General features: G+C 37.5%; 1 protein-coding gene across 1 annotated transcript in view; it reads right to left on the reverse strand.

Annotated features, from left to right (window-relative positions):
* Window positions 1-14370: 14370 nt before the first annotated feature.
* Window positions 14371-22101, reverse strand: part of LOC135768902 (uncharacterized) — a 36438-nt gene continuing 28707 nt past the window's right edge. Inside the window, exons 7-13 of the mRNA XM_065278266.2 lie at window positions 21594-21680; window positions 19237-19335; window positions 19050-19133; window positions 18845-18940; window positions 18394-18489; window positions 15803-15846; window positions 14371-14782 (exon numbers count right to left, since the gene is read on the reverse strand). Of these exons, the coding sequence (XP_065134338.1) occupies window positions 14690-14782; window positions 15803-15846; window positions 18394-18489; window positions 18845-18940; window positions 19050-19133; window positions 19237-19335; window positions 21594-21680 (599 nt within the window). The 3' untranslated portion in view covers window positions 14371-14689. The remainder of the gene's footprint in view (window positions 14783-15802; window positions 15847-18393; window positions 18490-18844; window positions 18941-19049; window positions 19134-19236; window positions 19336-21593; window positions 21681-22101) is intronic.

Below are 22101 nucleotides of genomic sequence, written 5' to 3' on the forward strand. Positions count from 1 at the left end.
TAATACAGTCTGAGAGAATAGTATCTAGTGGACAGATGACAACTCACCGAGGGTGGAAACTAATGCAGGACTGTAAGTGGGCGGGGCTTTATCAGTGTGACCTCACATTGATAAGAGAATTAAAACGGCATGTCTAATGAGACTGCTTTGGTTTAATGAGGATCAAATAAGGAGATTGTTGATTTTTTTTCACTGTAGGTTTGTTGTGTTCACACACTGCCAACACACATTATGTCCAAACACCTTGTAAAAGTGGATTTTGCATAATAGTTGCCCTTTAAAGTATCCATATACTCAGATTATATTAAAGTAATATTGAGATGATAGAGATTATATATACAATATTTAACAGCCGATCAGACCCCAATATGTATATGTTACAACTTTACCTAGTTGTTGCATTAACGGCTTTAGTCCTATTGATGACTAACCTAATCCATTCAGTTAATGTATGCACTAGTGAATTTTTGAGCGCTGCACCCAGAATTTACGGTTGGAATAAAACGGTTTGCATCACAGATATTGTATCTACTCATTCACATTATCATAACATGACATGTGACATTTGCATTTAACCCATCCCAGTGAGTAGCACTGCATGAAAAGAGGTGTATCTGAAACTCGTCTAGTCTATTTAACAATGACAAACATGTTTAGTTGACCAACATTTTGGCAGTTTTTTAATGATGCTCAGACTTTCTTAAAAGTAAAATTTTATAGACAAATGAAATTATGTTAATAATAAACATATTTACTAAACACATTTTAAAGAGATGAAATACAAAACTTTTTAAACGTGCCTCAGGAAATTACTGCTCATCATTGAGAACATTGGACCACTATCTATAATCTATTTTTGTTTAAAGGGATTGATTGAAGACAGACATTATAATATGCAGTCTGACTTTGTATAAGCATGTATAATCATATCCAAAAAATATCTCTACATACTAGAAGCTGCCGGGTATCTGCAGACATTTTATCTGAGTTTGTCTGTCTGTACCTACACTACACCCAACATGCATCTGCATTTACATGTGAAAGGCTGTATTTTAAATTATGCACTTCTCTATTCATTTTGGTGGTTCTTTTTGATGTGAAATGTTAGGGCAGAATCATAATAACCTCAGAAACAGTGAAGTTTAAATCATGAGACATTATAAACAAAAGCAGCTTTATGTGCCACTGATTTATGAATATGGTGCTGAATTTATCAACATCCTAGCCAGTAAAAAATGAGTTACATGATGTTTTTGAAACAAAATACCCAAATCTCATGTGAAATGCTTCTTTTATAGGATGATGTATAACGTATTGAGACAATGTCCCATGTCAGGGTGTTGTGCAAGTATCTTGAACCAACCCAATCTCATGGCAAGTCGTGTTATAGTAACGAAAATTGTGATTAATTTATTTAATGTTTTCTCATTGATGTTTTCTATTTTTTGACCAGTGTTGCTTGGGGTTTGGGTTAGAATCACTTTCTGCGACTTCCTAACCCAAACTCCAACTCTAACTCCAACTCCAGGTGAGAATAGTTTTAAAAGCAGACAAAAACATGTAGAATAAAATTACATCCTTACGCAAACTCCGAATCTAACCCTAACCCCAAGTGACAATGATTTAAAAATAGGAAAGAACGATGAGAAAACAAAATATAAAATGACGCAATAAAGAAAGTCGTGCCACAGACACAAACAGCCATTGATAGAAATTTGTGCTGGGAAGTACGAAAAATACATTAGTCTCCAGAGACACGAAAAACAGCAGAAATTAATGTCATCAAACACAAATAAATTAATCAAAATTTTCGTTACTATAACACGACTTGCCGTGAGACTGGGTTGCTTGAACAGCACATATTGTTTGGTGAAGCACATATGCACCCTTCATTCTGAATCGTTTGGTGCACGATGACACACAGCCCTTTCACATGCCATCATATTGCTAGTTAATCTGTCACGTGTGTAGTTCAGACATTCACGTAACCCTGCTGTGTGCATAAGAAGGTTTTTACGAAGGCAGATGAAGGTGAGTGGTTTTGTGAACAGCGCTCTGGCATGATTTGCGATCACACTGGGCATTCTGCACCTGGGCCCAAGTGAACCATGCCCGAGCCCACCTCTGCATGCAGACCAGGGTGCGATTAACAAAACCACGTCTGGGCATGGTACCGAGTGATCACACTAGTCAAACAAACCAGGCTTTGGGGCTCAAACGTGCATTATCCCATTTGGTTGGAATAACGTGAGCGTGCCCCGAAAAGACATGGTTAATTTATTCCCCCAACCAGCTCTGAAACAAAGACAGAGGTACCTGCTGGTCATTAGCATATACAAAGCCTTTCGCACCTCAAAGCCATCACTCCTCATAACCAGCTGTAAGGATTCCTTACACATCCATATACATCCACATATGTAAGGTTTTTTGGTTGTTTCACGAAATTTATATTTTATATTTATTCGCATACAGCTCTTTTCATGCAGTGTAGTGAACACACAGACTACAAGTAGTGAATACATACACACCCGGAGCAGTGGACAGCTACACCGGCAGCGCCCGTGGAGCAATTTGGCTTAAAGTGCTTTGCTCAAGGGCAACTCACCGCAGGGGACTCGCAACTCTTGGGTTACAAGCCCAACTCTCTAACCATTAGCCTACAATCCAACTGGCCGGCAGATTTTAAACTTCTTATAGAAAGAATATGAATGAATGAACAGGCTTAATTTTGTACTTGGTGTACAAAACACTACAGTACATAATACAATATAATAGAACCAGTACAGTAAAGAGCCGCTAAAAGAATCCACAATATAGAAGCACAACCGTCAGAAAACCACAATACAGTCGTGAACACCGATCTAAGCGTGTGTTAAACCAGTATCATATTTCTGCAATGACTTTATGATGTGTGTAAGATTGTGAATTAGATGTGCTCATACTGTAGGGTGCCCTGACACCTGTGGTATTTCTGTAGTGGAAAACGTAACATGGGTCAGAGATATGTTTGCTGTGTTAATCTGCTGAAACAGGTGTGTCACCCTCACACCCTACACAGGCACTTATCAATACACACACCTACATACCTGCATGCATAAACACACACACACTGAACAACCTTACACTATCTGCCATCCCAAACACATCCGGTGAACCATGGATCCATGGCGTTCACCCATCATTTCTCCCAACCACCCTGGGGAAAATAAAAGCACAAGAAACAGGTGATGTGTGCATAAAACACTGTGTAAAATTATTTTTATTCACTATAATTAATCTAAATTAAATTCAGTTTTTTGTAACTATTATAATCTGATTTTTTTATAACATTGTGTTTAAAATGTATTGTGTTCATGTGTAACTCAGTGGTACATTTATAAAATTAAACCCCGCGTTTGAACCCAGAGAGCAGAAATACTGATATATTGTGTAGCTTACTTGCACTGTAAGTCACTTTGGATAAAATTGTCTAAATGTGTAATGTAAATGTTTTTAATGTTTATCATTGTGGCAATTTTTGGCAACTCTTTATTTTATATATAGTTACGGTGTAAACTCTGTAACTAGCCCTAAGCCTTAACCTGACCCATATGTAGTTTCCATTATTTACAATGTAAATACATTGTAAGTACATCTGGTGTAAAATTAAAGTGCAATGAATCGCATGAAATGAGATAGTATGCTTTGTATATTATTTACTAAATTTGTTTTTAGGACTATTAAGAATTATTTTAATTTAATGATTTTTCATGACAGCACATCTGCCCTAAATTCTCCACATAACAACATGACATCATGACATTACTCATGGTAGAATCACTGTCACAAAACTGTCATGTATATTATTAAAACGTTTCATTCACTGTCAAAAAAAATGCTCAAAAATGCCTTCTAGCTGACAAGCTCAAAATTAAAGAGAAGACTTCGAGATTATTTTCCATTTGTATGTGTTTAAGAAAAATTATCATTTTTGTTTCGTTCTGCATACTGACAAAATCTTTACCATGTTCCTAATAATAATAATAATAATAAAAGGTTTTATTTGCATTTATTTAATGAAAATTGAAATGGGGAAAACATGGTCCAAACAACAAAAACAGACACAGTGTTTTCTGATCTTGAATAGTGCAAAGAAAAGAAGTTCATAATTTCTCAATATCAAAATACTAATGTTTTTAAAAATAATTAAGAAATATATTTTTTATGGAATAACCCTGATTTTAAATTACATCTTTTATGTGTCTTTGTATCCACTCAGTCTTTTATATTGCTATTGAGTGACTTTTTGTTGCTCATTTATGTTGCTGAAGTGGTCTCTTACTATTTTCGTGGCTGTATAAACACACACAAATACACTCACCCAAAGGATTATTGGAACACTTAAATTTCTCATTAATGCAATTATCTAATCAACCAATCGTATGGCAGTTGCTTCAATGCATTTAGGGGTGTGGTCGTGGTCAAGACAATCTCCTGAACTCCAAACTTAATGTCAGAATGGGAAAGAAGCAATTTTGAGCGTGGTATGTTTGTTGGTGCTAGACGGGCCGGTCTGAGTATTTCACAATCTGCTCAGTTACTGGGATTTTCACACACAACCATTTCTAGGGTTCACAAAGAATGATGTGAAAAGGGAAAAACATCCAGTATGCAGCAGTCCTGTGGCCGAAAATGCCTCGTTGATGCTAGAGGTCAGAGGAGAATGGGCCGACTGATTCAAGCTGATAGAAGAGCAACTTTAACTGAAATAACCACTCGTTACAACCGAGGTATGCAGCAAAGCATTTGTGAAGCCAAAGCACGCACAACCTTGAGGCGGATGGGCTACAACAGCAGAAGACCCCACCTCATCTCCAATACAAATAGGAAAAAGAGGCTACAATTTGCACAAGCTCACCAAAATTTGACAGTTGAAGATTGGAAAAATGTTACCTGGTCTGATGAGTCTCGATTTCTGTTGTGACATTCAGATGGTAGAGTCAGAATATGGCGTAAACATAATGAGAACATGGATCCATCATGCCTTGTTACCACTGTGCAGGCTGGTGGTGGTGGTGTAATGGTGTGGGGGATGTTTTCTTGGCACACTTTAGGCCCCTTAGTGCCAATTGGGCATTGTTTAAATGCCACGGCCTACCTGAGCATTGTTTCTGACCATGTCCATCCCTTTATGACCCCCATGTACCCATCCTCTGATGGTTACTTCCAGCAGGATAATGCACCATGTCACAAAGCTCGAATCATTTCAAATTGGTTTCTTTTACATGACAATGAGTTCACTGTACTAAAATGGCTCCCACAGCCACCAGATCTCAACTCAATAGAGCATCTTTGGGATGTGGTGGAACGGGAGCTTCGTGCTCTGTATGTGCATCCCACAAATCTCCATCAACTGCAAGATGCTATCCTATCAATATGGGCCAACATTTCTAAAGAATGCTTTCAGCACCTTGTTGAATCAATGCCGCGTAGAATTAAGGCAGTTCTGAAGGCAAAAGGGGGTCAAACACAGTATTAGTATGGTGTTCCTAATAATCCTTTAGGTGAGTGTATATTAGATGACACAATATATTTACACAATTGTTTCTAAGTTGAATTAGAATTCTAAGCTTGGCAACCAGGTAACTTAGTTTTTTAAGTTGAACAAACATTTTTTAAAGTGTACACACTAAAATTTGTGTGCATTTTTGTCAAATTAACATTTATAACACAATCCAAAACTTAGTGAAAAAGTAGTGTTTTAACTTCATGCTGATTTTTTACAGTGCAGACTTCAGAAAGGTTAAAATAATATTTTAAGAAACGTTGACTTTCATTTTTGGTTCCTAGAAGAAACTTTATTGTTCTCTGGCATTACTGCAAACAATCCTTTCTAGTGTCTTTATTTTTATGAGCGTAGGCAGAGTCATAATGTGAAAATATTTAAAGTGTTTCGTAAGGGATCCATTTTTGTCCATTCAAATGTATTCAGACAGCCTGCAGCTTATGCTCAGAAACACAAAAGAGACATTTTACTATCATTCAAGACCCAACATCTGTGTTTGTTTATGTATATGTTTGTTATAATAAACCTCCAGGCACAACTCACAGTGAGTCTAATGTCTGTTCTGTCATGTGTTTATTCAGTGATCTTCTCATCTCCCGATACTGACTCAGGGTCAGAAATAAATAAATACAATTGTAGTTGTAATATGTGATGCACATATTGATTTAGATTATCGGTAAAGATAACTCACAATCTAACCTAATCTTAACTAGGTTACACGCTATACTTTTATGGCTTGGAAAAACTCTTCAGAATTGCATATTTGTACGCATTGATGATTATGCAAGCGTTTAACCTGCACCGCCTTGCTCTTTTAAGCTTTCATCATCTTTTATCTCAGCATCAATGACATTTATAAGCTGTAAATACCATAGTAAAAGGAATGCAGAGCTACTTGATGTGTGTGTAAGAGGTGAAAGTAGATCGCAATGTCAATAATTAAAAGTTTTTGTACGTTTACCAGGACTTGTTAAATGCTCTGTGTTTATCAGCGGAGGCCGTGTGAGGTTTTATCAGCTCTTGGAGTTTAAACTATAAACACTCGAGAGTTTTATCACCAGCCATCTTGTCAGTTTGTTTCAATGTAGTGTAGACAAAGTGAAAAACACACCTACTGTACACATACAGATCAAGTTCAGTACACTTCACTTTTGACCATATGAAGGACTTTTGTGATTAAAGATGTCTGTCATTCCTGTCATATCTACTGCAGTAGCACCACAATACGTCAACCTGCTTTACTGCAACATGTCTGGCTCATACATCAGTAAAAGATTTGCATAAAGAAACGAATTATAACTTAGTAAACTTTTTGGATTTTTTATGTTTAATATTTTCATGACAGTCGAGCATATTTGGGCCTCATGATTTACAGCCATGCCATGTTTCGACACATACTGTATCACGCATGACCGGCCCTTTAAAATGGTGGCTTTACAATCTTTTCACGAATGCATGTTGAGCATTCTGACCTTTAAACCACGCTGACATCAAGTATTAAAAGATGATGAACTACCAGACTTAAGATGTGAAACAAAACACAGAAACTGTCAAGAACATGATCAGGTCACATTTACACCCCCTCAAAAATGACACAGCATTCATATTACTGTAATGCAAACTCTTTCTCTCTCATATATTTATACATCATTTAAATAAAATAAACTTAAAAGTATAGCAAAATAGTAACTAAACATCTTCTACATGCTGGATTACATTTAATTTGTGCTAAATTTAATTAAAAACAAACAAACAAAATATGTTTAAATGGGTAATAATTTTCAATAAGGCTGTATTTGTTAACATTAATGCATCATTTATTAATCTTAGTTTATGTAAATCAATAGCATTTACGAATCATTGTGCAGTCGTATGTCTCAATTCAAAATAGTTCAATATTAATTTTCAGATTTTTAACCCTGGACCACAAAACCAGTCATAAGTCAGACAGGTATATTTGTAGCAATAGCCAACAATACATTGTATGGGCCAAAATTATCTATTCAGGGTTCCCACACCTTAGTTAATTTCAAATTCAAGGACCTTTCAAGGACTTTCCAGGTCCAATATTCTCAAATTCAAGGATTAAATGTGGGGACACATTTCAAGTGAGAGCAAGGTTACATCGTGTTACTTTTTAAGATACATTGTTACAGTTCCCTTTCGAGGGAACTCACGCTGCGTCACTGCTGTAACACTTTGGGGACGCCTCCAGGGGTAAGTGCATCTGAATGTGTATATCAAATTCAACCGATGGTGAGACTTAATGACAAAGACAGGGTGACGCGGGAGCCAGAAAGTATATCGCTATCTGAAATATTGCCAAAGACAACGTTACAGGGACGCAGGAAGTATGACAAGGGAGACGCAGCGTCTCGTTCCCTTCTCAGGGAAAAACAGTTAGATACGTAACCCGAGACGTTTTCATGTGTCAAACACAACTATATGCAAAACAAGTATTTTGGTACAACATTCGCATACAGAAGATATAAGCATTTAACGCGAACAGTTTAGTACGTGTGCTTAAAAAGTCTAAAATTTTTATGATATTATCCTACACTACACAGGGAATAATATGGATTTTTTTTCCAGAAAACTTCTTGCATAAAATAGATTCAAGCACTTTCAATGACCTGTATCTATGTATGTATATTTTAAGAACTTCCCAGGGCCTTGAACCCCCCCCCCCCCCCAGATTCACAAACTTTCAAGGACCCGTGGGAACCCTGTCTATTTACTTTTATGCCAAATTATTAGGATAAAGATCATGTTCCTGATAAAATTCTTATCAGAACATTATTTTTTGTGAGTTGATGCAGTTTTCCTAAGGACTTTGTTTGGACAACTTTAAAGGCAATTTTCTGAAAAAAAAAAAAGAAAAAAAGTTTGCACCCTTTCAGATTATGCATAAATCTCAATAAAAAAATAACTTATGATTGGTTTTGTGGTACAGGGTCACATTTATCAAATTAAACCCTACATTGTTGGTTAAATTTGACCAAAACTTATTCCATGAGACTTATCCAAAACTAAACAAATTTTGTTTCATTAAATGAGTCTAATTGACGTTTAAGTTTGGTTTAGATTCCTAGTATACTTACACTGCATGTTTACATAAAAATATATGTTTTCTTAAACAATTCAACAACTCATAGCATTCATAGCATGTAAGGGACTCTTTAACACAGACAGAGTATGAATGTTTGAATGAAACACCTGGAGGTGAAGACAGGTACTGTAAGTGTTTCTCATTCACCACTAGAGAGCAGCAGCGGCCTCATTATAAGAATCTGCAATATACACAGCTGTGTAGAAGTTAAATGAGCAATTCCAGAGTCAGAGATGGGACATTTTAGTCAAAAATTTTAATATAATTTTTTTATTACCAATATAGTCAACTACCTGTTTATATTTTTCTCTTGATTATAAAGTCCAGACATGAGAAGAAATATCAGTCTATACTCATATTTTCTCTGTTAGATTAGAGAAGTAGACATGTGTTATTTGACAGAAAAGTTTTTGTGAGACAACCTACTTTGTAGGATTTCTGTAAATTAAGATAAAAACCTTTTCTGCATGAACACTTAAAATGAATTGCATTAAATAGTTTGCCACCGTTTGCCACTGAACCTGCATTAACGACGACAGTGGGGCTTCCGGCCTTAGTCAAACGGTTTGGCACGTATGGTCAGGTTGCGATTTTGGCGCTATCGTAAGTCTTATGAATAGTATGCCATACAGACCCGTTTGCCACTGAACCTGCATTAACGACGACAGTGGGGCCTCCAGCCTTAGTCAAACGGGTTGGCACGTATGGTCAGGTTGCGATTTTGGCGCTATCGTAAGTCTTATGAATAGTATGCCATACAGACCCGTTTGCCACTGAACCTGCATTAACGACGACAGTGGGGCCTCCAGCCTTAGTCAAACGGGTTGGCACGTATGGTCGGGTTGCGTTTTTCGCGCTTTCGTGTGTCTTGTGAATAGTATGCCATACAGACCCGTTTGCCACTGAACCTGCATTAACGACGACAGTGGGGCCTCCAGCCTTAGTCAAACGGGTTGGCACGTATGGTCGGGTTGCGTTTTTCGCGCTTTCGTGTGTCTTGTGAATAGTATGCCATACAGACCCGTTTGCCACTGAACCTGCATTAACGACGACAGTGGGGCCTCCAGCCTTAGTCAAACGGGTTGGCACGTATGGTCGGGTTGCGTTTTTCGCGCTTTCGTGTGTCTTGTGAATAGTATGCCATACAGACCCGTTTGCCACTGAACCTGCATTAACGACGACAGTGGGGCCTCCAGCCTTAGTCAAACGGGTTGGCACGTATGGTCGGGTTGCGATTTTGGCGCTATCGTAAGTCTTATGAATAGTATGCCATACAGACCCGTTTGCCACTGAACCTGCATTAACGACGACAGTGGGGCTTCCGGCCTTAGTCAAACGGGTTAACACGTATGGTCGGGTTGCGATGTTTTTGGCGTTTTATCCAGGTCCTGTAAATGGTATACAATATAGACCCGTTTGCCACTGAACCTGCATTAACGACGACAGTGGGGCTTCCGGCCTTAGTCAAACGGTTTGGCACGTATGGTCAGGTTGCGATTTTGGCGCTATCGTAAGTCTTATGAATAGTATGCCATACAGACCCGTTTGCCACTGAACCTGCATTAACGACGACAGTGGGGCCTCCAGCCTTAGTCAAACGGGTTGGCACGTATGGTCAGGTTGCGATTTTGGCGCTATCGTAAGTCTTATGAATAGTATGCCATACAGACCCGTTTGCCACTGAACCTGCATTAACGACGACAGTGGGGCCTCCAGCCTTAGTCAAACGGGTTGGCACGTATGGTCGGGTTGCGTTTTTCGCGCTTTCGTGTGTCTTGTGAATAGTATGCCATACAGACCCGTTTGCCACTGAACCTGCATTAACGACGACAGTGGGGCCTCCAGCCTTAGTCAAACGGGTTGGCACGTATGGTCGGGTTGCGTTTTTCGCGCTTTCGTGTGTCTTGTGAATAGTATGCCATACAGACCCGTTTGCCACTGAACCTGCATTAACGACGTCAGTGGGGCCTCCAGCCTTAGTCAAACGGGTTGGCACGTATGGTCGGGTTGCGTTTTTCGCGCTTTCGTGTGTCTTGTGAATAGTATGCCATACAGACCCGTTTGCCACTGAACCTGCATTAACGACGACAGTGGGGCCTCCAGCCTTAGTCAAACGGGTTGGCACGTATGGTCGGGTTGCGATTTTGGCGCTATCGTAAGTCTTATGAATAGTATGCCATACAGACCCGTTTGCCACTGAACCTGCATTAACGACGACAGTGGGGCTTCCGGCCTTAGTCAAACGGGTTAACACGTATGGTCGGGTTGCGATGTTTTTGGCGTTTTATCCAGGTCCTGTAAATGGTATACAATATAGACCCGTTTGCCACTGAACCTGCATTAACGACGACAGTGGGGCTTTAGGCCTTAGTCAAACGGGTCGTCAGGTTTCATTTTCTCTTAAAGATCGGAAGGCGACCCTTATTTACCATATATACCCTCGCATTGGGCCTCCAATTTGCTAAATCCTCAACTGTGGATAACATAATTATGCCGCAATATTTAGTCTGTCTGGAACGAAGCTGAGTTAAACCACATCACTGTGTGACACTTCAATACATATGAACGGCCGCTACGCTAATACGATTTTGTTTTTCTCTCCCTGTCTCGTCCTCGACCCGAGGACGAGACAAACAGACCCAGTCCCGGTAGATGTGAAAGTCGGCACACCTCTGATCTACTGGCTGTCCTTCAACGTTATGCCCAGCTGATACCTGACAAACGATCACCGGCAGAACCGCTTAATCTCCGCTAAATCTCCATTTCCGTTCTCCCAAGGGTTTTTCCCTCCTAGGACTTATTTTTCCTCGGATAAAAGCCTGGGGTTTTTTTTCTCCTAGGGGGTTTTTCACCCCGGGGAGGCAGCCTTTTTGGGCTTTACCTAGCTTCCTCTTCTATACGTTGCTTTAGTAATACGTGCAATTATAATATTGAGTCATAGCCGCAGCAAATTTAACTGCTCATGCTATCATGTATTTTGTTGTGCTATCTGTCGTTTTCTGTGCTTTTCACTGCTTCTATTTATGTAAAGCTGCTTTGAAACAATTGACTTTTGTGAAAAGCGCTATATAAATAAAATTGAATTGAATTGAATTGAATTAAATTAAAATGCACAAATAAGAAGTCTTAATACCCATGAAATGAAGAAGGGACAGCTCATCAAGGAACAAATATTTATTTTACTTTATTTATCATGTGTGTCTTTATAATGAGGAAACAATAAAGAAGCACTTCGAATAAAAAAAGTATTTAAGCTACCAAATATTGACATCTGAGAGATATCAGTACGGTTAAAAATATTTGGTAAAAACTTTTTTTATGGTAAGGTTTACAATTGCATGCAATTGCTTAAATAGTTTATAAGGCACAAAATCACAATTTCATCACAATAAATGCAAAGTACAAAGAGTCTGGACTTGTAAACCGAGCAGAAGTGCAGATCCACGTGCATAAATACAATAAATCAGAGGAACGGATGACACATCAGCTACAATTTGTCAAGTCAATCCAAATGTTTAAATGCTATTTTGTCATGTTCTCCAACGGAGAGATGGAACCCAAGGATTTATTTGGGGGGGGGGGAAGGGGCACAAAACTAAGACCTACAGGGGGGTAAAACAAGTTAAACAATAAAGGACAGACTTGACAAACCAAAACACTAAATTTGAGAACAAACTTGACTATGAATATTTACTATGACTTAACTTAGAAACAGGATAGCATCAAAATGAACCAGTACAGGACAGCAAACACAAGGGCATTAAATAAAGGAGCAAATCAAGAGGGAAACAGGTGACACATGAATGAAACAATAATATAATGATTAACGAGGTCAGGAGACCAGACAGAAGACACATGGCCTGAATAAACAAAGCCAGTGCTTTCACACAAAACACATGGGCCTGTCATGATCCTGTCACAAAGAGCTAAAACATTGTGACATGAACATAGGATCATTTATTTATTTTAAATTGATAATGAGAATTTGCAGTAACACTTTACAATAAGGTTCATTAGTTAACATTAGTTAATGTATTACCTTACATGAATAAACCATGAACAATACATTTGTTACAGTATTTATTAATCTTTGTTAATGTTAGTTAATGGAAATAAAGCTTTTAATTGTTTGTTCATGTTAGTTCACAGTGCATTAACGTTAACAATATTTTAATAAAGTATTAGTAATTGTTGAAATTAACATTAACAAAGATTAATAAATGCTGTATAAGTGCAGTTCATTATTAGTTCATGTTTAACTAATGTAGTTAACTAATGTTAACTAATGAACCTTATTGTAAAATGTTACCGAAATGGCATTTAACTTCATTTTTATGGCATGTTTCTACAGTATCAGTAAAAAGTCCTGAAGGGTAGAAGAGGGAGCACCAATAATCAAAAGAGTCTATGTGGGCAGGGGCGTCAGTTTGTGTTGAAAAGTGGTGGGGACAAAAGATCAGATGAAAAAACATTACAGCAGGACGGGAAAAATATTGAATAACGGCGAATCAAAAATGGGCATAGGCCAGTCAACAACAAGAAAATACTCAGCATAAAAGCCTCAACAATGTCGACTGCACATGTAACAGTCCCTGTTACACCAGCTCAACCATACTGTAGAAACAGCAGCATGTTAAGTCAATGATTACAATGAAATTCATTACATAATGTAAAAGAAAACAAACTATAAGCACACAACGCAACATATGTGACCCTGGACCACAAAACCAGTCGTACAATGCAAAAAATGATTTTCAAGAAAAAAATTTCTTAGTATTTTTGTCTTGCTTTCAGTAAAAATACCTAAAAATTCTTAAATTAAGATTCTTTTTCTTGATGAGCAAAATGGCCTAAGAAACTAAGTATATTTTTCTAGACCAAAAATACCAAATGTTAGTGAATTTGTGCATAAAACAAGCCAAAAATCTGCCAATGGGGTAAGCAAAAAAATCATGAAAATTTTTCTTAAACACTAAATTCAAGAAAAATTAAAGAAAAAATTGCTTGCCCCATTGGCAGATTTTTTTGCTTGTTTTATGCACAAAATCACTTAAATTTGATATTTTTGGTCTAAAAGGTAGATTTTTGCTCATCAAGAAAAAGCATCTTAATTTAAGAATTTTTAGATATTTTTACTGAAACAAGACAAAAATACTAAGAATTTTTTTCTTGAAAATCTGACTTTCTTACTTAGTATTTTTGTCTTGTTTTCAGTAGAAATATCAAAAGATTCTTCAATCAAGATGTATTTTCTAGATGAAAAATAAGAAAATTAGACAAAAACTATACAATTTAAGTGAATTTGTGTTTAAAACAAGCAAAAATATCTGCCAATGGGGTGAAATATTTTTGCTTAAATTAAGAGTTTAAGAAAAAAGAAATCTTATTTTTAGGTTTTTTTTCTCACCCCATTTGCATAGGGTTTTGCTTGTTTTAATCACAAATTCACTTAAATTGTATATTTTTTTGTTTAAAAACTAGACTTATTTTCTTACGTCATTGCTCATCAAGAAAAAGCATTTTAATGTAAGACATTTTAGATATTTCTAATGAAAACAAGACAAAAATACTAAATAAGGAAGTCATTTTTGCAGTGTAACAGTCGCACAGGTATTGTTTGATTTTTCAGAACATTTTACCCAATGGTTTCAAAAAGTGGTGGGGACAAAATCAGCCATTACAAAAAGTGGTGGGGACATGTCCCCAGCGTCCCCAGTGTAAATGACACCTATGTATGTGGGTCTTCCACTTCAGGTCCTGTAAGATAGCAGTTCCCAAAAAACCTGGAAAACTCACTGTTGTGAAACTCACTGTTTTTTCCAAGAACATGTCATATTTTATACTGCAAAGAACATTGTTGGGTCAAATTACAAGTAAACTATGAAGCAATAATAAATAAATATATTAACATTCATGCATTCAACATCAGGACAACCATAAACATCAACCGCTAAACGTTAAATCCAAGTGAAGCCCTACAGGTCAAGTTACTTACTTTATTTCTAAAATTCAAAAATGTTGACTTGAGTCTGATTTCAGGCTTGCTCTTGTAGTTGAATTGTTTCATGGCTTGTTTCTGCTGTGATGTGGTTCTGTCCTCTGCTGTAGTAACGTTGTGTAAAGGAGGGCTATGATAAAGATAAAACACACATTTACAAAATATATATTTTGCATGTCAGGCAACTTTTAAATATGTCATCAGATCTGACATATTGGAATCAGAATCATTGCTTTGTTGTGGTTCTGCTCGTATCTAACTGAACGTGCTCAATTTGTACAGCTAAAACTATTTACTTCGAAGTCCTTTTGTGTTGCTAATGGTGTTCCTCAGGGTTCAGTCCTTGGTCCTTTCTTGTTTATTATATATCTCTTGGTAACATCTTTAGGAAATATGGAATTTAATTTCATTGCTACACTGATGACACCAAGCTTTATCTTTCCTCTCAACCTACTTCCAATTTCCACCAGCTATAGGTGCTTTATAGGTGCTATATTGCACTAAAAATGGTTCCCCTATGATTACTATAATTAGCTTTTAGTGCTATTTAGCACCAATTCTTTTTAGAGTGTATACTCTCAGACTGTGTCGCTGAGATTAAAGAGTGGTTCACATCAAATTTTCTGAAATTAAATAGTGATAAAACAGAAATTCTACTTGTTTTAAAGCTAACATGGCTAAGAACAAAATGTCATTCAGTGTTTTTTGATGGCTCATTGGTTCCAGTTTCTGCGCAGGTCAGAACATAATTTTTAAAGTTCATATAATCACAATGGTCCGCTCTGCAAATTTTCATCTCCGTAACATTGATTGTCTCCATCCTGCTTCTCTTGGTAGAGAGTACAGTGACTTTGATTCATGACTTACTCACCTCTCGAATCAACTTTTCTAACTGACTACTATATGGTTTGCCTGCAAAGCTTATTCATAAACCATCTCTATATTTGGCCCCGTTCTTTAAGATCAGACAATTCTCTGAACTATTTTTCTTCACAGGACTCACTCAACATCTTTGGGGTCTCAAGCTTTAAGTTGTGAAGCTCCTCAATTCTGGAATTTGCTACCACTAGATGTCCGTTGTAGTAAAAATATTTATATTTTTAAATCTCAATAAATAAAATGAATAATACTAATAACATATGGTGCTAACCTTACGACGCCGCTGAGTCTCTGATTGGTCATATTCCCCAGATACTGTGAGATAGAAAATTTACAGTCAGAAAAATTTACATTTGAAAATATTTACATTAATCACTAGCTAAGCACTTATACTGATACATAAATACTGGATACACCACCACTTCATAATGATTTTGTTACATTTTATAAAGAAACATCAGCTTATAGCCATAGTTAGCCATAGAGAATGATCATATTTATTACAGTTTTTCTCGGTTGCTTAAACACATTTCTTGAAACTATGCATCATATTCTCAAAACAGTTAACACAATATCATAACGCCTCAAACAATTCTCCAAACATCATATTTTCAGGTCAAAATGAAGCTCTAGACTCAAAACCATTCACTCTTACTGAAAAACCAAACTTTTCCCTCAGACAATACACACAAGCTTTCAAAAACACACACACTACAACTACTACAACTACTAAAACTGGTAAGTTGCTTGTGGTTCTCCCCCAAAAACATTTTCACATGACCACAAAATACAAAATCAATGTATGGATTAGCAAATTTTTATTCATTCATGTGCTACACAGCACAACTGTAAACATTTTTTTTATTATTCCTCCTGAACATCCCGTCTTTGTTCTGGGTCAGGCCAGAGAATGTCATCCACATCACAGGCTATATTGGTCCTAGCCAAACAGTGAGGTTAAAATCCTCTTGCATGATTCACCCCTGGCATTCATCTACTGATATATCTATCTGTATGGATGGCAATTTGATGCATTTCTTTATTCCAGTAGTATAGTCCAACAGTGTATGCACACTAAAGTTACTGTACAGAGCAGTCTTACTGTAAGTACATCTATCTGTTTTCTATCTGAAGACTCTGAAGATGGAGACAACCGTGAAGCGAATCAAATTAGGCTTTACTCGTTGCTCAGCCTCCCTCATAGTCATACCAATGACGAGGACATGGTCAGCTAGAGTGGCTCGAATTTCATCTGAGACTGCTTGTCACCTTGCCCTACGTCTTCCTCCTCCTCTTTCACCACATCCTCCTCCTCTTCCTCCTCTTTCACCACATCCTCCTCCTCTTCCTCCTCTTTCACCACGTCCTCTTCCTCCTCCTTCACCACGTCCTCTTCCTCCTCCTTCACCACGTCCTCTTCCTTCACCACAACCTCTTCCTCCTCTCTCACCACGTCCTCTTCCTCCTCTCTCACCACGTCCTCTTCCTCCTCCTTCACCATGTCCTCTTCCTTCACCACGTCCTCTTCCTCCTCTCTCACCACGTCCTCTTCCTCCTCCTTCACCATGTCCTCTTCCTTCACCACATCCTCTTCCTCCTCTCTCACCACGTCCTCTTCCTCCTCTCTCACCACGTCCTCTTCCTCCTCCTTCACCAAGTCCTCTTCCTTCACCACGTCCTCTTCCTCCTCCTACACCATGTCCTCTTTCTCCTTCACCACATCCTCCTCCTTTCCCTCCTCTTCTGCATCCTCCTCTCCCTCTTCCTCCTTCCCCTTCTCCTTGACCTATTTCTTCATCATGTCCTCTCCCTCCTCCTTCACCAAGTCCTCCTCCTCCTCGACCTATTTCTTCATCATGTCCTCTTCCTCCTCCTTCATCACATCTTTCACCACATCTTTTTCTTTCCCTCCTCTGGCTCCTCTGCCTCCTCTTTTTCCTTTCGTCCTCCTCTTCCTCCTCCTTCACCTCAACCTATTCCTTCATTTCTCTTTGGATCCATTGTTCCAAAGCTCAGTGAACTGATTCAGGTCATTTTATCTATCTATTGAAGGATCTGAGTGATGTGTCCTCAATTTTGACTCTTATGCTGCGTCCGAAATAGCCTACTACCATACTATATAGTATGCAAAAAGCACTATTTTGCCTACTATATAGGATGGAAGTAGGCGGTTTCGGAAGCAGCGTTAGTGTTTCCACCTTGGTAATTATTTGCTAATTGAGTCTAAGCTGTGCTGACTTGAGTGAACAGTTTTGAATGCTTGTGCTTTCCATATGACCACATGGTGTAAGCACTGAGAAATGTAGGGATTTATAGTATGTAGTAACAGTTCACCAAATCTGACTCATGTGTTAAAGCAGGGGAGTAGAGTTTATAGTTCGGCAAAATGATTGTGCTTCTTGAAAAAATGCCGTTATCCCTACTGAAAAATCCAGCTAAGACCAGCATAAGCTGGTAGCTGGTCTTAGCTGGTTTGAGGTGGTTTACGCTGGTCCTCCCAGCCTGACAAAGCTGGTCATGCTGGTGGGCCAGCTGGTCTTCCAGTCTGACCAGCTAAGTCCAGCTAGACCAGCTTAAAAAGTGACCAAAACACAGCTAGACCAGCTTGCTACACCAGCAAAACCAGCTTTATACACCAGCAAAATCAGCTAAAACCAAGCTGGAGACCAGCTAAAAACAGCTCACCAGCTTATGCTGGTCTTAGCTGGATTTTTCAGTAGGGATGGTTTTGAAATTTCAGTTCAAAAGCCTGATTATAGTGTTTTAGCAATCGAGAAAAACTGTAACATAAAAAAGATTTTTTAAAAGACAAAACTTAAACAGCAAATGATATAAATGACATGAAGTTTATACTGTACTCACTGTCATATATCTGAAGAATCAACAGACACACAGTAAAGAGACTTTCAGATGTAAAGACAGGTATTCTCAAATCTCCTATTGAACGCTCACCATTAACTGAACACAGAACATTCACATAGAAAACTTTTTTTGTTTGTATACTCATTTTATAAAAAACAAATAAAAATAATATTAATAAAGATAAAGAAACACATAGTTGACTCACAATCTTAGATAACCTTATAAAGATATTTATAGGAACTACAATTTGTACAATTTGTAAATTTGACTTAAATTTGTAAGTGTATTTATTGGCACATGTATGTTTTTATGGCTTATGTTAAAGAAATGCATGCTGTAAAGAAAAACAATGTACTTGTTTCAATATTAACATAAACTAAGGTCATTGATGTTAAATAAATGCTATAAATAAATCAGTGTATAGTGTTACATTTTTTATGTGATGAATGACCTGTTTTCACTATCAGTTCAGTCATCAGTGCAACAGCGTTGATAAAAACAACACCGACTGATCCAAACCCAAACACAATGACATTCTTCTTAACACCTGTAAAAACAAACAAATGCAGACTTTTATTTTATAAAAAATTAAGATTGCATATTTTTTTATTTTAAAGACACAGACAGGATAATGAAAGTAAATAATTCCTGCATACCCCAATGATTAAATGAACGCCTGAAGTTAAGAACGGCCCATAGTATTTGAAGAAACAGGATTAAACTAGCCCATCCAGCCTTTTCTACACATAAATATAAATGTTTTGATGACCATTTATTTATTTAATTTTAATAAGACATTTTATTTTGAATAAATGATGAGTAAAAAAACAGTTTTCAAAATACCTTCCTCATTTTCCAGTGCCATGGTGTAAAACAAGGCCAATAGTATATTCATCAGTAATGTTAATATTAACCACGCTGTTCTTATGACCCAATCTGAACCTAATAGAAAAGATGAAAGTATTACGCAAAAAAACATAAATTGAACTTTAACTTCAGAGTTTACTGGACATACAGTCAATTTTATTTATATAGCGCTTTTCACAATTGTTTAATTGTTCCAAATCAGATTTACATTTATAAAGTAGGAGAACAATTTATTGGCAACAACTGTAAAAATGTTTTTGCTGCCTTAAATGTTTAGGTTTAATAAAATTAGCTGTGCAAGCTATTTTAACTTTCTATTTTAAACTTTGACTATTGATGAGTATTAAACCAAGTTAAAATTGGTTTGCAGTACTGAATTTGATAAGTTAAAGTAACAGAAAATAAAACATATGTTGAGATATGACTTATTGATCACATCATTTTTTACAGTGTATCTCTGCTACAAATGAACACTTAAGTCTTAAAGTTTGTTTGTGTGACCTACTGTTATCGTACAATTACACCTAAAGTGACAGGACTGCAAACGTTACCCCATAGGTGGGGTTAATTGTAACAAACAGAGGGTTTGTTGTAACACCTGCTAGAAAATGTAATTTAAACACAAATAATTCAATCAAATTCTGTCTATATATTAAAGATGGATATTGTTTATATATCTGTCTATAATAGATAGATATCCACACATTCATCCATCCATGATCCTTCATCTAAACATATTATGCATCAATGAATATAGATTTTTTTAAGGGCTGCACAATTAAGACAAAAAAATCATAATTGTCAGCAGTTATTTTTGCTTATATTGAATTAACAATAGCCAAGTAAGAGCCACTTTGAACATGTAAAGGTGTCCAGCAGGGGTCACTCTTGTATAATGAGTTATAGGTAGGAACCTTCCTTCAGGTGACAGGTGTTGCAGGAGGAAGGTGCACACAATTTTCGACCGTAGCACAAGGCTATTGCTGAGTCCCAATTCGCCTACTTATACTACGACCTAAAAGTATGTACTGTTTTTGTGAGGAAAATGTACATACTTTTGAGTGTGTAGCAAAAGAGTATGCACGTTCTGGGACGTACTTCGATGACGTCATGCAACGTGAACGACAACGTGGTTGCCTAGTTAAGGGTGATTTATGGTCGTGCGTAGGTCCTACGGCGTAGCAGCGACGGCGTAGGTTCCGCGTCGGTTTTCATTTATACTTGTGCGTCGCCGTCCGCGTCGACGTGCAAACACACGCGAAACCGCTGGTTGGCAGTAATCACGCGTGTAACCACAGTAGCAGCAGAAGTCGTCACAGAAGAAGAAGCTAAGCAAGTTAACCCACAAACGAAGAAGAAATAGCAACTTGTTGTGTATAATTTGAGAAGACCAGCAATGATGGAAGTAAATAAACAGCGACTAATGTTGCAGTTTGAGTTAAATCACTCCTCAACTTGGCTCATCTTTGTTTTCACCGTCTCAAACGGAAATACCTATGACGCAGTTTTTTTACCTGACGGGAGGGGTTCTGGTGGACCAATCACAGCGCTTACGGTCCGCGTAGAGCCGACGCGCTGTTAGAAATTTTGTGAGGTGCGCGTCAGGCTACGCAGAGCTACGCACAGGCTACGGATAGCCTACGCCGTAGCTACGCCGTAGGACCTACGCACGACTATAAATCGCCCTTAACGCACACCAAACGCAGGTCGTTTGTGAGGCGGCTGGTTATGATGTTCATGTGCAACAATGTGTGTAACGAAAGCTACTTATTTTAAAGTCAAAATAGTTAAAGTTTATAGTATAACTATAATCTCCGCTGCTGCGTCTGGCTGCCATATTTACATCACCACAAAGCTCCTCCCTCCCACACGCAATGGGTTGTGGGCAATATTAGCCGTTAGAGTGTGGATCGATCTGCACTTCGAAATCTAACCGGAAATAGTAGACCATCCCGGTATCTTTGGGATACTTATTTCAACATACTACGATTTGGGACGTACTACTTCTAGTTTCGAATACTATTTAGGACGGATAGTATGCGAATTGGGACTCAGCATATGCCATTGAGTTAATGAAAGCAAAGTGTGCGCGTACATAACATACACCAACCAGCAACCCTTAGCTGCTTTAAGTTTACACAAGGGCTGTTTCTCAATACAAAGAATGCAAAGAACGGACTTGCTATAGGAATATCTTAAGTAGATGTGTTACAAATAAACCTGCGTTAGTTTGTGCCCTGCTCACCCCTACTTCATAAAGGAAGACCTGTGAAATATACATAACATATGATGAACTATAAGAGAAATCAGAACCAAATTCAGAATATACTTACATCCGAATCCTTCATTTCCACATATAAAATTCCAGTCAAATCTTGCCACAATTATGATCACTGGTAAAACTCCAGCAATGAGAAATGCTAAATATGAAATAACAAATAGTGTGAAATGCTCCAGTGTAAACAGTACATAGATTATAATGTTCTTTTCTTAAATGATAGAGTATTGTTTCTTATATATATTGCTTTTAATTTTCTTCAGTGAGTTGTCACTTTGGAAAGAAACATTTGCAAAATAACTGTGTATGAATAGACTGTTAAAGAAATAGTTCACAGATATCAAAAGTTTTGTTTTTACATTTACATTACTTTCTGTGAAACATACAAGGGAGAACTCTTGAAGAAAGACAGAAATTGTATGTGGCTCTTTTTTGTATGATAATATACACTGAATAATACCATGTTTCAACTTTACATATAAACTCTCATTAACACTTTCATAACAAGGTTTTATTTGTTATCATTAGTTAATGCATTAGCTAACATGAACTAACACTAAACA

The sequence above is a fragment of the Paramisgurnus dabryanus genome, chromosome 3 (genome assembly GCF_030506205.2).
Source record: "Paramisgurnus dabryanus chromosome 3, PD_genome_1.1, whole genome shotgun sequence".
Classification (NCBI taxonomy): Eukaryota; Metazoa; Chordata; class Actinopteri; order Cypriniformes; family Cobitidae; genus Paramisgurnus; species Paramisgurnus dabryanus.